This window comes from Vigna unguiculata, chromosome 3 (genome assembly GCF_037176805.1).
Source record: "Vigna unguiculata cultivar grain cowpea cultivar isolate G323 ecotype 2 chromosome 3, ASM3717680v1, whole genome shotgun sequence".
Lineage (NCBI taxonomy): Eukaryota > Viridiplantae > Streptophyta > Magnoliopsida > Fabales > Fabaceae > Vigna > Vigna unguiculata.
In genome coordinates this window covers 27,771,028-27,789,498 of record NC_140794.1, presented here as the reverse complement: position 1 = coordinate 27,789,498, position 18,471 = coordinate 27,771,028, and the positions used below count along the sequence as shown (strand labels likewise).

General features: G+C 34.8%; 1 protein-coding gene across 1 annotated transcript; it reads right to left on the bottom strand.

The window, feature by feature from the left end:
* Window positions 1-919: 919 nt before the first annotated feature.
* LOC114176299 (uncharacterized) lies at window positions 920-4,049 on the bottom strand. Its single transcript, XM_028061286.2, has 5 exons — window positions 3,811-4,049; window positions 3,575-3,715; window positions 1,522-1,761; window positions 1,382-1,441; window positions 920-1,263 (listed from the first exon to the last, which is right to left on the bottom strand). The coding sequence occupies exons 1-5, from the start codon at window positions 3,919-3,921 to the stop codon at window positions 1,159-1,161; spliced, it is 657 nt and encodes a 218-aa protein (XP_027917087.1). The 5' UTR covers window positions 3,922-4,049; the 3' UTR covers window positions 920-1,158.
* Between the last annotated feature and the right edge of the window lie 14,422 nt (window positions 4,050-18,471).

The window sequence follows — 18,471 nt, the reverse complement described above, 5'->3', positions numbered from 1 at the left end:
TTTTATGATGATTTAATGGCTCAATATCAATATATTGAGAAGGTATTCAATAGACAAAGTGTTGAAATTATTGCAAAGAATAACTTACACCTAAAAACTTCCTTCAAATAATAGCTTATACCTAAAAAAAATTACATTATGAATTTGATGTTACATTTCATTTTGAAATAAAAAATCTATTAACAACTTCCTAAACTATATCAAAGATTGATAAAAACAATAAAATATTTGACTTATTTAATTAATCATATAATTCAATTGATATTAATTCTACTTTCAACTTTTACATCTGAGAAATATTTTTCAACTATAAAAATTATGAAAAATAAACACAAAGATGAATTTCTAATTGATAGTTTGATTATCTATATTCAAAAAAATATTGAAAAATTTGATAAAAATAAATTCTAAGACATAAAGTAATGATGTACACAAACTTAAATAAAAGATTTCATGTATTTATTTATTGTGATTTAACTTTTATTAAATTTATTTCTTTTGACCCCTTTCAAATTTAATTATTTACTCTTTTAATTGTACAAAATTGTATTTTATTTTATTTTTTAAAAAATTATATTTTAGAGATCTATTTTCAAATAAATTTATTTAAAAGCCACCACTCTGAAATCTTAATTTTTGTAGCTGAGGTTAGATGATCTTAAATAATACAAATATTATATTAGAAAAAATAAAAGAGTTGTTTTAAATCAACAAAATAATTTTGATCTATATTTCAATTACATTGAATTTTGTAATCAACCTTCTTTTTATGAAATTTGTGTCATTATCCTAATTTTATAATACAAATAAAAAACATCAATTACATCATTTCAAAATAATTTTAATCGCCAAATTTATACCGTACTATCATTTTAAGTAAAATCTTGACTTTGATAATTGTAAATAAAGGAAAAAGAAATTGAAAGAAAGATTCATTTAATGTAGTGAGTCACACAGCAAATATTGGAGCAACATCAGACCACAACCACATCATTATATGAAAAAGTAGAACTTAGGTAACAATTAACTGCACATCTAAACTTCTACAAGTACCATGAACATGGGCCAAGCATTCATTTTATAACAAAATCTTGTAATTAAATAGAGCAGATCATTCTCAAGAAACAGGAACTAAGAATCTTAATCTCTGTTTGTTGCTCAACGGTAGCTACCTAAAGGGTCAGCTGTTTTCCCAGATCTAGCATCAGTCCATGCTTTTGCAATTGTTTTCTTCATCTCATCGTCCCCTTCCTCATACATATTCTGCAATTTTACATGTATAATCAAAAGTCAAATTGAATGTTTCCAATGGTATATGCATACATGCATAAAGTTAAAACCAGAGTAGCTCAAGCCAAATAAAGATGAAACAGAATCTGACCTTCATCATGTCCATGATTCCCGCCATTGGGTCTTTCTCTTTATCCAGATTTGGCTTTAGCTGTAACATCAACACGAAAGTTACAACTTTATCACGTTGACTAACAGGGAAAAGTGATTTTAATCTTAGCATCTTACTACCTTGTCCTCTTTGAAGTGCAAATCTAGCCAATTTCCTTTGGAAGCCTTCACTAATGTGATGATTGCCCTTTTGGGCTTGACCAGAACCTTACATTTCTCCGGTACTATCTCCTTATGCAGTTTCGATATTGCACAACGGTAGTTCTTTCCTTGAACATCATGGAACTTAACATCAAATGACATTGACTTAAACTCAGATTCAATCTTATTCTCATCAATTCCCTCCATTAATACATATATCTGTCAAACAACAAATAAAACAAGTATAGCCATTAGGATAAATTTGATACTTTTGATAAAATTATAGCTGCAAACTTACGGTGTGTGCTTTGCTGTAGGTTATTGATGTGTGAAATTGCAGCAGTTTTAGAGAAAGACACGGAAGCAGTGGTTTCTTGCTTCTATCTTACACATGTTCAAGGGGGAGCAAACGTGCATTAAGACATGCTATTAAGCTTAGAACAAAATGGAACTTGATAACTGTACTTTCTATCCAACATTGTTCGACACCTCTAATCTTCTTCCTCTAATTTTCAGAAGTACTAAATAAAATCAACTTGAAATCAATGATGCTAAATGGTAGCAGCGCTATATGCCACAATATGGCGGAATCTTAGCCTTCTGCCATTGTAAGATACAGGAATGCCGAATGACGGCTTTCCTTATATCCTATTATCTTTCAAAAATTTCAATTTAATCTTTTATTTTATCTTTCATGTTCATTTTGATCCTTTTATTCCATTATACTATAAACATTAGAAAACTTGCAAGTCCGCACTTTTATGGTTTAAAACCACCAATAATTATTTTATCTTTTAACGAGTTTAAACAATTTTGTGGTTTTAAACTACCTGAAATCACTATAAGCACATTTCCAGTAACCCTTTTCAACTTTCCCTCTTCTCTATCTGATCTCTGCATTCTTTCTGACACCAATAAACGCAGAAAAGATGGCCTCCGTTGCTGCTCTACAACAATCCCTCCTCTTCATCAAGTCAACCAAACACTTCTTTCGTCCCTTCAAACCACCATCTTCTCCCTTATCTCACCAATGCTAAAAAACCCTGAAGATCACAATTTTTTTGCTACTTCAAACATATGAAAAGCCTGAAGTTATTTTAGCTTGGTTAACGTGAATAAACAATATTTTGAAAGTTTTAAACAGCCTGCCATTGCTATAAACACATCACAAATAACCCTTTTGAACTTTCCCTTTTATCTTTCCATTCTATTTATTCTTTCTCGGAAACCAACAAAGACAGACAAGATGGCCTCTATAACTGCTCAAACAAGATCACTCCTCTTCATCCCTTCAAACCCCTTCTTCTCCCTTCCCTCTCCAATGTTCCAAAATACGACATGCATACTCCAACAACCTTGCCTAAACTTCATTAAAATTCTCAAAGGGTAAGGTCTCTTCACCTTGGCAAACTCCATGACCTCATTGTGTTCCCATGATTCAACCGCTGCACCACCATCTCGTTGATCGACATCACCACCATGTGTGTGGGCCTAAGAAATTCTTTAAAATATATGCCTAACAGTCCCGGGAGAAGAACACAGGTTATCTCCAATACCATCAAACAAATTTTCTGATACACTCAAAATCCAAACTTAGTGATTTAGCGTGTGGCTAACTAGAGTAAATTAACAAGAAACTCAGTTTGATAATTAGCCAAAGGAAAATGGACCCTATTCATAACGAGTTAGATAATTCCAGACCACCAAGGATCCTAGTGTGGCCAATTACTTAACACAGTCGAGATTCGACCAATCTCAATGTAACATGTATTCCAGACTTTCACCTCACGAGAAAGAACAATTACAACTCAACTACGAGTCCGGTGAGATTAACTGAGACCACGGTAGTTAAGATCATGTAATAATTTCTCATTAAGCACAGCACAACACAACACACCATGGAGAGGAATGGTTGAAACAATCAAAAGATGAACACGGGTAGAAAACACCATTTCAATCAATGACATTCAGATACATACTTTAAAACCATTCAAGCCAATATCTCCACAGATAGAATTATACGACTCCTTACCTTTACTTTGTCACCATCCTGATCCCAACTGAACGATGCTAACGTGGAATAGTTCAGTGCAGGTGAAGGTGACACCTTAGCTCCGGTTGAAATTGGTGTAGGAATCTGAGGAGCGCGGGCAGCATTTGCATCTGATGATATCTGCAAAATCACCTCATAAATTTTCACAACGATCGAAACAATGAACGAGAAATGCTAAATCAGGGAAATTTGCAATGTGTGTATAAATTGAGAACCTTCTCGAGGTTGCGAATCTCAGAGGAGAGTAAAGAGAGGGTTCGAGGTCTTTTGGCGATGCTGTGGAGGTGATGAAGCTCCTCCAAATCCAACGTCAAGTCTTGAGCCATTGTTTCACTGAATAGGAATTGAAGTAGCGAATTCAGACAACTACTCTCGGGACTCTGTTTTCTTTTATATTGGTTTTGGAAAATGCTAGAACAAGCAACTGAAACTTAGTTGTATCTATTATTTATTTATTAGGGTTTTTTTTCCCTTTATCACGGAAGATTCTAGAGATAACAGGATCCTGCGAATGGGACCTGCGACCTAGTTTTAGTTTCTCAAATATTACAAAATGATGGGCTCAGCGTACATTGGGCTTGATTTTCATGATGTCTAGAACAATAAAAACCCACCTTCAACATATTATATCTATTATTTTAATTTTATCTATACATAGATATTTAAAATAAAATTATGTGAACTTTATGTTATATATATAAATATAATATTTGTTAGCATGTAAAGGAGAGAAGGAATATATAGCACACCTATGAACAAGGAATATAAACTCTAATATAAAAGGAAAAGAAAAAATTAATCTACCCAATGTTAATACAAGTATTATTAAGCTCCTTCTTAAGTAGGAAGAAATATATCAACCACTTGATCTTCAACTTTGATATCAATATGTTTAATGAATTTGTTGTTCGGTAGGTCCTAAATATAATGATAGTCTACATCTTTCATATTAAACCTTTCAAGGAGGTAAGGAATGGTGGACAAACATATAACATGGATGTATAAAAATAATATCATTTAGTCCATATTATGCTTTTATAGGTTGTTACTTAGATTTCCATAAAATTAAAGCATCATCTAAGAAAATTGCATATCATGTTGTGGATCTTCTTAAGGCAACTAGTCTTATGTGCATTAGAATATGTTATCATACGGAAGTTCCTTCCGTTTGGACAAAATAGTCTTTCTCGTTGTGCCTTTGAAATATCTCAACCAATAACGTACAATAGTTAAATAAGAAGTATTTTTACTTTTGCATGTATAATAATGGATCTAGTAATAGGTATCTAACATCTAAAACTTGTTGGTGTAATGTGGCTCTAGGAAAGGATGAATAGAGTCTGTAACCAAATTCAAACAATACTCAAATAAACAAAATATTCAAAGTAAACAGTAGGGATAGAGAAAATGCACACAAAGATTTTATATTGGTTCATCTCCCACTTAGGTTATGTCTAATCTCTTAAGAAACCTACGAAAAAATTCCACTAATTACCTTTTGATCAGTAATGAGTATCACCTCTCCAAGTTACACGAGTTTCAACCTCTACAAGTACATGATTACAAACCATTTCAACCTCTCTACGTATCCTTCTTAATCTCCCCCTGAGATCAAGAACTCCCAATTACAATGAATAATCAAAAGAACACTCTCATAGAAGGAGTGCACAAGTCAACTCACAAGTTACAACTTCACTTAGTGAAGGATGTACAATATGTACGCTCTCAACTCAATTCACTAATCAATATTGACATAATTTCTTGCACTTTAATCTTATTGAAACAGCTTCATTAATCTTCTTGTGTGGTGTTGCATCCTTTATATAGTTATGGCATTTGATAGTTGTAGAGATTTGAATTGAAGTTCTTCATCGCGATCTTCATGATTTCGCTTGATAAGAAATGACTTGATTAAGTTTTTAATTTGATACTTCAGTTTGAATCTTCAATGTCATTATTCAATAGCTCAATTCTAAATCCATTGATGCTCTTTAGGATATCTTCATTCCTTACTTGAATGAGCTAAATCTTGATTTGATTATGCTCTTTTTTCAATGTTCATAATTGTCCTGTGAAGGAAACTTGGTGCAATATGCTTTTGCATTTAAATTGTTAGAGCAATAATATATCTCAATCAACCAAACAGATCATTCCTCAATCATCTCCTAATATTCATTTCATTTGAACGTTTGATTAAAAACTTTCTTTGTTCAAAATGTAATTATCACAAAATAACTTTCTTGAATGTTATAGCTCGTATAATTAATTATGTTTTTTCAAATGGTCATATTAATGTCAATTAAAATGATCAATCAGAGATTAAAACACTTAGCAAAATATCAAAGTGTGTTCTAACCCGTTTAGGTCATTTAACGCTTTGGTTGTTTAATGACTTTAGTAATCTTAGGTCATCTAACACCTAAGTCATCTAACACTTTTTGTTCTCTAAAGACTTAGGTCGTCTAACAACTTGGATCATCTAATGCTTATATTTGGCGATTGCCTTTGTTGTATCGTCTAACACATTGACTTGTCTACTGCTTAGACTCGTCTAATGCTAACACACTAAAACTCGGCATTTCCATTTGCTATACTTCCATCTTATACTAATATTTATAATAGTTGAATATGAACAATGAAGCATGTGAACACATATGTACGGATTATATATTTTGATTAGCAAAACATATTCATCAATCACTTTAATATATTATAACAACTAGACGTTCTTTCTTAATCATCTGACATTGTTTCACTTCTAACCAAAGACTTTCTCATATGGTAGAGTGATTATTTTGTTATCATCAAAAACTCCATTGGATTATAGGGGCCCTTCTACTTTAACAAAGCTAGTTTCGTAAGTGTATCCACTTGTAAAAATGTAGGTTTGTTGGCAAAAAAAATTGTATCATCTATAGGTTACAAGAAATAAATCCCTTAACAAAGGGTAATAAATTTCTTATTTCTTACTATCTCAAGTCCTGTCAAATATTGTAAATCACCTACCATCTACAATTTGGTCAACTTTTGTAAAAGGTATATAGTCTTTGTAATTTTGATTTTATTTGGACCTAATGCAATTATATCATCTATATACATGAGTAAAATAATGAAATTAGTTCCAACAAGAAAATGAGAAGAGAATAATCATTCAGAGACCAGCTAAGATCATGAGATTTTAATAATTGTGAATTTTCAAACCAGTTCCTGCTAACTTAGTACAAACCATATATTTTTTTCTTGTCCACATACCGAATTTTTTCTAGTTGTGGGAGTCATACAAATTTCTTCGTTAACACCTCCATTTAAGACATTGTTTACGTCACATTGCACTATATGCCAATTTTTCGTGTTTGCTATTGCTAAAAAGGTCCTTTCTTTGGTCAATTTAGTTATAGGTGAGAAATTGTATTTAAAATCAATGTTAATGTAACCTTTAATCATTAATCTAGCCTTTAACTTATCTACATGTCCATCCTTAATCTGTTTAACCAGGTGTACCCATTTTGAACCAATGCATTTCTTTCCCTTTGGTAGTATGGTGGAGTCTAGGTTGAGGTACCTTTTAGGGTTTTGGTTTTAGCTCCCATGGCAAGTCTCCATGCAAGAAACTTATGTACTTGGTCATTAAAACAATTGGTTCATATGTTGACGTAATATGACATGTGAAATGTTTATAGGATTCTCTAAGTTTGTGATAGGATGAAAACTCTTGCGTAGGGTAAATAATGTTGTTGGCATAAGATTGCAATCACAGTCTCTATGATACGAAAGTTTAATTGCATTTCTTGGTAATTGTCTAAGAATAATAGTTAGGTTGCCAAGATCAACAATAGTTTCTTGAGTTAGAAGTTCTAATGTAGAAATGTCTTGTTGTTTGTTATGTGGTGCTTGATTTGTTTGTGAGGATGAAGGAATTATAACTTCTGTATGAATTGAAGGTAGGTTAGCGATGAAGGATTTTTGTTTGGTCTGCATTGTGAGATGTAGGAAAAGTTAAATGAACCACTGTATTAAATAAAATTGAGTGATTTTTTGTATCAAAGTAATTAAGTCCAAGGTAATTTGTGGGGAGTGAACTAGCAATGTTTCTGTTATGCATCGATTGTTTGTTTCTAAGTGAGGTTTTGTTTTTGTTTGAAATAATTTTTAGGCCTTTTATGTGTTATCAGAACACCTCATGGATTTGTTACTTGATCCCAACCTTCTGAGGAGATTAATTGAATTTCATGATCCATAGAAATGATGGTCATTGTAGTTTAGTTGCAAAGTTCTATGATGGTTAAGAGCCATCGAGTTTCATTGCAAAATCAGCGCAATTGTTGGAAATAATGGTCAACCACATGAGAAAACTAGCTAGGGTGAGTTTATGAGACATAACCCATCCAAGTTCACTAGGAGTGCCAATCCAGATTAAGTTGTTGTCTGGATTTGAGAGATGGAGAAAATCTTTAGAGAAATCACTAGTTTTGAAGGAAGGAAGATGGTATTCTCTTCTTAGTTGTTATCAGGTTAAGAAGAATTTGGTGGATGGGAATGTTAGAGATGATGGAAGCAAGAGAAGAAGTTGTAGACTAAGAGGATTTCAAAATGAGATTTCTGGAAAATTATTTTCCAGGTAGTGCTAAATTGCAAAGGAGGATGAATTCATGAAGATCAAATATGAAGACATGTATGTGCAAGAATATGCGTGGCGAGGTTCTATGGTACGAGTTTTTGAAGAAGGATTATGGTACGAGTTAATGAAGAAGGCAAACCTAGTAGAGAGACTAGAAGTTCCACCAATTGGGGTGGAACAACACCAAAAAGTAGGGTAACAAAATGGGAAGGCCAATGGACATCAATGAAAGCCATATGATAGGCCTCAACAATCATAATTAGCATGTGAAGTATTATGAGTGTGTAAAAAGGGAGCCTCTTCAAATAACTACTAAGCTTCCTCGATCTTTGAATTTTTGTTTCACATTTATTTTACAATTTTGTAAAGTTAATAAAGTTTCATAATGTAAGACATGGATGTTGGTGCAAGAGGGCTCTAGAAGAGGTGAAGGTGAATAGTGCCTGCAGATATTTCATACGTTTTGCACATATATCAGTTAGTAAACAATAATGTAAAGGATAAACATTACATACAAAATTTATACTGGTTCACCCTTAATGCAAGGGCTATGTTAAGCCTCTTAAGCAACATGTTTAAGAAATTTCACTAATCAAATATCCCAATTAGATTCAACATGAGTACAGTCTCTCTAGACACCACGAGTATCAACATCTTGGGGTAACATAAGTATCAACATCTTCAAGTATCATGTGTATCAACCTTTCCAGGTTACAAGCATAAACCCTTTTAGGTATAATTCTCAATCTCTCTCTAAGGTCAAGAACTCTCAATTAGAATAATGAAAAACACTCTTAAAGTAAGAGAATCCAATCAAAGCTCACATGATATAATTTACTATGCGAAGAATGTTACAAATGTTAATCATACACCCAATGTCACTCATAACTAATTGAATTTGATTTTATAAGCTTAATGCTTCTTCTATGAAAATTTCTTGATCACTTGTATATTGTAATTTTGTTTGTGCTTGTTTTCTCGATCAACAATCTCTTTTCTTCATCTAGCTTTTGGTATTTATATTTACTTTGAAAAATATGATCGTTGATGTATTTTTATCCATGAATCTTTTCTTTTTAATTCTTTTTCAAACCAATATCTTCATCTCGCTTTGCATAAGGAAAGTCTTGAAATAACTTTTGGAGTATTTATTTCTTTAACTTATCCATTCTTTCCTTTCTTGTATTTCTTCTTCGATTTAAACTTCTTCATTCTTCAATCCTTATTACCGTTGTAGCTTTGTATATAATCTTCAAAATATTCTTCATAAATATTTTTTATTTTTTATTTTTTTAGAATATATGGTTGTTTATGAACAATTCTTAGATTGATGAATTTGAATCATATAAGATAATCTTCTACATTCATAATCTTCAATTCTTTATGACTTCAATCATTAATATAGTTGATTTTCAAAAATTCTTTATCTTCAATCAATCATCTTTCCTCTAATTCTTGATTTGCATCTTAAGGTATTTTGTGTTCTTTTTTATTTAATCTTCCTTTTCTATGTTTAAATATCCTTCACTAAATAATGTACCAGACTCACTTCTATGTTTCTTCTTATCTATCATCTAATTCTCTTGCAAATTTTGCTCAATCAACTTTCTTGTTAATAATGTTAATTTTTACCATTATTGTAGCCATATTTTATTAACAAAATCAACTCTTCTTTAGCTTTTAACCTTCTTATTCCTAGAGTTTATATTGCTTTTGTAAATAATTAATTTTGGGTTACATTAATCTAATTTTAGCACTAATCTCCATTATTTTGTATAAATTTTTTGTCAGGAAGCTTTTGTCTCAAACTACAATCATGAGAAGCAATCAAAAACCTAGATTAAAAGAAGCCTAAGAGGCCAAGGCCAGGTCTTAGTGTATAAGATCGGGCACCAGAGAGTCCAGGAAGCCAAGGTCGGGCGTTAGTTTTAGCGTCGGGTGCCGAAAGCCCAAACCATTCTAAGAGGCCAACATCGGGCGCCAATTACATGAGGTCAAGCTCCACTTATGCTGACATGGCAGATTTTCCCTATTTCTACTTGGTTGCTTTAAGTAAACATATCTTTGGCAATTTGGGACGTGATTTCTCACTCTTTGAGAGCTTGGAGGTGTGCTAAGGCTTGTGGGAATTGTCCCTTCTTCCTCCTTGTATCTTCATCTTCTTCCATCTTTCATTTTGTAATCATGGAGAGTTAAACCCATTTTTTTAAGGGTAGATGACACTACTAAACTCTCTTGTATTTTGCAAATGTTTTGAATATATACATGCCTCTTCCATTAAATGCCAATATTCTTTTTTCCTTGCTTAATGTTGGCTTGGTTTGATCACCCATTGCATGATAATTGGTTCATTGGGTATTGGAAAATATCTTTTGAAACCTAGAATTGAAACAAGATACCTAATGGAGCTTGTGTCTAGGAATGGAGCTTGACCCATTGGTTGTCTTAAACCCTAGTTCATAAAGCGGGTTTGTTTGTTAAAGGTTCAAGGGATTGACTCTTAATAAGGAAACCTAGGCTCATTCTACTAAGGGATTAGAGTTTGAGTAGACTTTGTGGGTTGGCATTAGTATATTAATGGAGAGGGTGTGATTTCTTTTATATGCATGAGAATTAGGTCGTTGAAATTTAACCCTAACAAATAACATTCCATATCAATTCTTGTCTTTTCCACTGTCTAAGCGTTTTAATCGCCAAAGTTCACCTTTTCCTTGTTTATGCACAAATTTACTTTCTTGCACAAAAACTCAAATTATAGATTTATTCTTTAGTTTAAATTAGTTATTAAGTGCGCGATTAGGTAGTCCTACATGAGTCTCTTGGGAAACGATATCTCAGTCTTACCGGTTACTACTTGCACAACCTAGTACGCTTGCTAGAGTGCTAACACTTGTATCGTTTGGTCAACTTTTATTCAAAACTTTTGGTTAGTGTACTTGTTTGGTCATTGGTTTGACTTCCACAAGGTTTGATCTTTCTTGACTCGTCTGATCAGTTTTATTCAGCTGGTTAGTATGACTTGTCTAACTAACTTCACTCGTCTAGTCAATATGACTTATTTGTGAACTTTGACTTATTTGGTTATACTTTGACTTGTTTGGTTATGCTCTGTCTTGTGTCGTCTAATCACTCTTTGACTTGTCTTATCTACTCGTTTCATCCGGTCTTTACTTTCATACTTGTTTTGTCTCTTCTTCACAAATATACTTTTGATAAATGTTAATTCAAAGCACAAATTAGATATAATAATCAAATATATCTTAGATTACTTCACAGTGACTAATCAACACATTATATAATCACAACTTATAATTGGCATATATTAGATAATGTTTAATCACTATATAGTTTGTTGACATGTGAAGACCGGGTGGTATGTCTCATGAAGATTTGATGAAGCTTTGTTGAACTAACTTGAAGCCATTGCTTTGGAATCATGCCTTAAATGATGAAGTTATGAAGATTTAATGATATTCAAGTTGAACAAGCCTTGAACGTGTGCCCTCCACATGGATCAATCATTAGGAAAGAATGTTTGATGTTTGTAATTCACTTTGTAGACTTTGTAGCATTAGTTAGATGTATTTGGTCTTTATTGTGTTTTTTAATCTGCTGAAATGTTTTCAACAGGTTAAAAGGTGTCTTTTAATATGTTGAATGGATTTTCAACAAGTTAAAAGGTTAGCTACAATAGTCTTAAATTGTGACTTATTCAATCAATTGATTTATTTTTTAATTGACTTATTTCGCTTAAGTCAAGTGAAATCAATCGATTGATTTGTAAATCAACTTGTTAAATTTTGTAACAGTTTGACTATAAGTGTTGTGATTTTCGAAAGAGAGGTAACTTGATCATTTTTTAGCGTGAAATTGTTCTGGAAACCTTGGAAATCTCTCTCTTTCGTGATCATTTAGATTGCAGTTGTTGAAGATTAATCTTGCATCAATTCTTGGAGCTTTTGGCTTGTGTTTATAGCTTTGAGAAGGTGTTTGTGGTAGGCAGGACTGTGCTACCACTGAGGTTTGATCTTTCTCAAGCTTTGTGTGTGTGCCTGGTGGTTTTCCAAGTCTGCAAAAGGGTTCTTGCTGTGTTGTTGTGATTCTTGTGTGATTCAAGAGTCTTTGGTGTGTGCTTTGCTTATTTTGAAAGTGTAAGAGTATAAACTTTGTAAATCTTTTGAAATAGTGCAAAGTTAGTGTAGCATCCCTGTCGGATATTACGGGTTTAAATAATAAAATAAAATCTCATTAATTATAAATCCATTTCCCAAAAACGCGGGAAATTTTAACTTTTATTTAGTAATAAATGTTCTCAAAATCTCTATTATAACTCGATATAAAATCCATAATAAAAACCAAGTCTAATAATGTAATTTACTACGACTGTTCCAAAACATAATTAAAAAAATGATAAAAACTCTTCCCAAGTCTAGCCCCGCTCCGGCTCTAAGCCTCACTAGATCCACCTACAACATCATCTGCTCCCGTGTACCGCGTACACGATCATCGTCAAACACAAGCAGATAGGGTGAGCTAAAAAAACAAACATATATATATATAGCACAATTATATATATATCACACAATCACAACAAAGGAATTCCTTCCTTTGATTCCATACCACATGGCCACAATCATGTTAATCGTGTTTTACGTCTTCTAGTGAGTACCTCAAGATGTCTTGCTGCCATACCTATCGGCCACAACCGATAGAGCACGTGGGGGAAACCATGCTACGGATCACATACCGTATCACCAGGTGGAGTTCCCAAATACGAACATAGTTCGCAACGTCCCAAGACTACCAAACTCGTCAGCTAACTACTGAGGAGGGCAATCTATCTGCACCCATCTGTATTGGCCATAACTAGCACACTCACACGCCAGGTGGAGTTCCCAAATACGAACATAGTTCGCCAACCCGAGCTCAACTCAAGAGTTCCTTGTGTTCATCTGCCATCTCAAGCTCAACTCGAGGGATGCCATTCCGAGCCACAACTCAAGGAATGCCACGTGCTTAACCCCTATCCCGAGCTCAACTCAAGGGATACATTCCGAGCCATAACTCAAGGAAAACCAGCAAGCCGACCTTTAAGATATCCTAGAAGCCATGTAGATCACGCACATCATAGCAAGCATAACACCAATCTACTGCAGCAAAACCGCTTAGTGGTGCTCATGAGGCGCCAGGCGCTGCCTGCCTCCAGACCGCTTAGCAAGGGACACGTCACTACTGCAGTCATCGCTTGGCGGGACTCCCCTCACCGCCAGGTGCATGCATACTAGTAGCCCTTTGAACCTACAACTATCGCCTGACAACTCTAAGGCACCGCTAGGCGATGCACCAATACTGCGAGACATACTGGTTTTTCCACTGCATTCGATTTTTCCAAGTAATCCCAGTTCCCTAATGCATCACCTAGTGCTTAAGCCCACAAGATTCATTCAACCCCATTATGACTTGTCCTTAACTCTCTACAGATTTGAATCTCTAAGTATTCACTTTAAAACTTTCTTTTTATGTTTATAGCACTAGACTACAACCATGAAACGCATCATTTATATGTATTGAGACTTACCTCTCTTGTACTTCAGACACAGTACCCAATACACAGATCAACCCACACGAATTACTTCAACTTTTAGACCAATTCCACCATTAGTTATTTCCATGTCCCATTAATTATGCCCCCTCTCCAATAGTCCAAAGTGCTACTACTTTATTTTTCATACAATTCCTACTAGTCTTACCTTGACACTACAATTAAACAAGTCATGTTCTCTGCCCATAATTTTAGCTGCTCCAAGTCAGCTCAAGTATACAATATTCACTCAATTCTAAGTTTAAGTCAACTCCTTAGTTCATACATTATTTTTCTTCCATTAACCATTCAAAACATCCTAAAATCCATCCTTCCAATTCCATTTAGGACTACAATAGAACCCAACCCCAATGCCTACCATCACAGCCACGTAGTAAAGGACCTGCTGAGCTGGCGCTGTTAAGACTTTGACAAGTGAACCAAGTCACGCAAGTAGTAACCAATAAGACCGAGATATCGTTTCCCAAGAGACTCGTGTATACTAAATATTTGCGTAATTAATGACTAATTTAAACTAAAGAATGAATCCATATTTTGAGTTTCATTTAAGAAAGTAAATTTGTGCATAAAAAATATAAAAGGTGAACTTTGGTGATTAAAACGCTTAGACGATGGAAAAGACAAGAATTGATATGGAATGATATTGTTGGGGGTTAGATTTCACCGACCTCACTCCCATGCATATAAAAGAAAGCACACCCTTTCCATTAATATACTAATGTCAACCCACAAGTCTACTCAAACTCTAATCCTTTAGTAGAATGAGCCTAGGTTTCCTTATTAAGAGTCAATCCTTTGAACTCTTAACAACAAACCCGCTTTATGAACTAGGGTTTAAGACAACCAATGGGTCAAGCTCCATTCCTAGACACAAGCTCCATTAAGCATCTTGTTTCATTTCTAGGTTTCAAAAGATATTTTCCTATACCCAATGAACCAAGTATCATGCAATGGGTGATCAAACCAAGCAAGCATTAAGCAAGGAAACAAGAATACTAGCATTTAATGGAATAGGCATATAATATATTTAAAGCATTTGCCAAATACAAGAGAGTTTAGGGGTTACATCTACCTACAACAAAATGGGTTTAGCTCTCCATTGTCATGGAGAGCCCAAACTTACAAAATGGAAGATGGAAGAAGATGAAGATACAAGGAGGAGGAAGGGATAATTCCCACAAGTCCTAGCACACCTCCAAGCTCTCAAAGAGTGAAAAATCACGTCCCAAACTGCCAAAGATAGTTTTCCCTCGAGAATCCAAAAGAAATAGGTTAAATTTTGTCACATCAGCACAAGTGCCGCTCAGCGTCCAAAAAATGCGAGCCAATCAGCGCTCAACGCTGGATTCTGGCACTCAACGCTAAAAAATGCGAGAAGAATGGCGCTCAACCTTGAATCTGACGTTGAGCGTTGAAAATGCGAGAGGAATGAGGCTCAGCCTTGAATTCTGCTACATTCATATCTTCAATTTTGGCTTTTTTCTTCTTTCTTCTCTGGTTGACAACTTCTTTGACTTGAGATAAAAGCTTCCTATCATTAAATTGGACACAAAAATGGGGATTAGTGGTATAATTATATTTATGTAACCCATATTGTATTTATTCACAAAAGCAAAGTAAAAGTGAGGGTTAAGTGGGTTAAAAGCTCAAGAGGAATTGATTTTGTTAGCAAAAGATAGCCAAGATAATGGTAAAAATCTACATTATCAACTCCCCCAAACTTAAAAACCTTGCTTGTCCTCAAGCAAAAAGGTAACTTGGCCTAGATGAACAACACAATTGCAATGAGCTAGCAACTCAAGAGAACATAGTTAAACAACCAAAACAGATGTTAATTGTGCTTGCTCTTATTTGAAAGCACATGTGTTTCATTAGCAAGGCAAGCTAAAGCTATGGTGCTCACAAAACAAAAGCTTCACAAGTGCATGCAAAATTTTATAAGGGATCAACAATCATGGCAAAATGTTTCCTTGATCAATGGGAACCACTTCTCACAAGAACAAGTGTTTCACTCAAGCCCACTGGTGTATGGATATAAACAACATTCTCTCCACCATTACAATGTCATGCAATTTAATTTTGTTTTTTGTTCAAAATGGCTAAAACTTTCACAAGCATGCTATCATCACAAGGGCTTTTATGGCTTGTATCGTGATTAGGCTAAGAAGAAAATTTGGTTTTTCAAGATAACAAAAGTACCTTGAGCTAAGAGAGCAACTAATCTAATCATGAAAGTATTTTTCTCCCTTCTCCATTGAACAAATGAAACCAATTACCAACTTGCTTGCACCAACTTTTATTCTTTGTATCAATTTTTTTTTTGATGAATTGAATCAAAGACTTTACAAATTTTCTCATGCTCCCATATATCAACAATAATTCCCCCAAACTTGAACCACACTCATGACTAACAATTATTTGCTCTCTCAAGCGCAAAGTAAGGTAGTCAAAATCTTCACTATGCTCAAGGTTCAAGGAATGACACATTTTGTCTTTAAGGCTCAAAGAAGACTCAAAGAGTTTGCACAAGAAATCAACTTGCAAAGGATTGGCTCAATTATATAACAGGAAAAAGAAAGATGGCCTTGATCATCTATAGCATGCAAGTAAATGATTAGCAAATGAACTCAAGCAAAAATCAATTATAAGTTCATAGTGATGACATTCACACAAATCAACTCTGGGGCACAACCTCTCACAGGGTATTTTGGGTTCCACAATTGTCAACAAATGCCAAAATCATTGATCACAATTAAAATCAAACATCACTATATCAAAATGAGAACAACCACAAGCTTATGCTCACAAGCAAATTCAACATCATTTCATAACAAGCACAAAAGATGATCATCAAAAGTACCAAGTCAATGCAAGATATTAGTTCACCAACCAAGCTACAGAATTCAACAACTATCAAATGAAAGTTAAAACTGAAATTTAAAATGAAATCTAAAAGCATAATTGAAAATCAGAACTATTCACAAAACAAGTCCTGCAAAAGAGAGTCATCTCTCAGCTCCCAGCATCTCATGAGACGCTATACTCGCTTTTGGCGGAAGAATCATCATCGGACCCTTCCTCTTCATCACCGGGCTCCTCCTCATCATTAGGCTCCTCATCATCAGCTACAGCAGAGGAAGTCGTTCCTCCTCCTCTAGAAGGGTTGGCCTGGTCCCTAGGCCATGCGACTCTAGCCTCGACTTCTTCAGCAAATAAAAGATGCAGCTCAGAAATGCAGCTCACAGCCCCAGCAGAGGACCACACAGCTCACAACCCCAGCAGAGGACCACTGGCTAACACTATAGTGTAGTAACAAAAGAATATGGTCCTGAATTTGACTCAACCAACACATTTTCACCGGACATAACATGGCAAAATCAAAAGAAAAGTTTGGTAGAACAACATCACACGTGAATGAAAAACTAAGCAGTGCATATCACACACAACAGCGGCGTAACAGCCCCATCTCAACAGCAACACATAATTCACAGTAAAAAAAAAAACTTAACAGGAAAAGACAACACATACACCCCTAATCTAATCTAGACCAAACAACATGATATTGGAATGAAAATTAAAGAAACAACCACTAATCCAACTGAAAAATAAAACTCATTATACTTTGAGCTAGATGCAAATGTGAGGAGTGTCGAGAGTTCAAGGAATTTGAGGGGTAGAGCGACGGCAAAAGACCCTGGCTCGTTTCAATTAGCAAAAGATTGTGGCTGTGAGAGGAGTAGCGTCTAGTGAGGGAAATTGAATGGTGGTTTGTGGTGTTAGTGGTTGGCAATGATGGCTCGAGATTTTTGGTGGAGAGGTGGGCGAAAATCGTGTGCACGAGTGGTGGTGGGTTGCAACACAAGTGTGGTTCGAACGTGTTGTATTGGTTCGTGTAGTGATTGAAAGTGAGAAAGGTTAGAGGTGAGCGCGGGTTCTGGTTTGCGAACTGAATGGGGAAAGCAAGTGAGGCAGGGCTGAGCGGTAGTAAGCGTTGGGAGAGGCACATTTGGGGAAAAAATGTAAATTTAAGGATTTGAGTTTGAGAGATTGGAATTGGGAGATGGGTTAGGGTTTGAATTTGAAAGGGATTGGGAAAAAAGGAGTTAGAGCTCAACATTGGGAGAGTGAAACCAAAGGCTGTAAAATTGGGCCCAAAAACATTGCACACAAGTCTAAATGAGCCAAAGTTGCTGCCCGAACTGGCGCTGAGCGCCCCCAACCAACGCTTAGCGTTGTATCAGTAAAAACAGGATTTTCTGGTTTTCTGGTGTGGCGCTGAGCGCCCAAAATCGGCGCTAAGCGCTAAAGCTGTAGAGGTGTATTTTCCCCACTGAGGCTGAGCGCCAGAAATCAAGTCTGAGCACTGAAACTGTAGAGTTTTGATTTCTATGCTTTTTCTCTCAACCTTTGAACCTTGACACTCAACACTTATGCAAACATGTATTCAAAGAAAAATCAAGCTAAGACTAACTTAAAATACACCTTAAAACCACACTAACAACATCAAAAGGTTGATGCACACATGACTTAAAACAAAGAGAAAAACATGCTCAACTTGACATCAATTTTCACAAACACACCAAATTTCTCAAAAATACTTAAAGCAACAAAATGAAATAAGAGAAAAGGTTGAGAATGCTGGGTTGCCTCCCAGGA

Excerpts from the sequence above, each read along its gene's own strand:
- LOC114176299 (XM_028061286.2), bottom strand. The coding sequence starts at position 3,921 with ATGGCTCAAGACTTGACGTTGGATTTGGAGGAGCTTCATCACCTCCAC. Across the intron at positions 1,762-3,574 it reads AGGATGGTGACAAAGTAAAG|ATATATGTATTAATGGAGGG; the intron begins GTAAGGAGTCGT and ends GTTGTTTGACAG. Across the intron at positions 1,442-1,521 it reads TGCACTTCAAAGAGGACAAG|CTAAAGCCAAATCTGGATAA; the intron begins GTAGTAAGATGC and ends TTGATGTTACAG.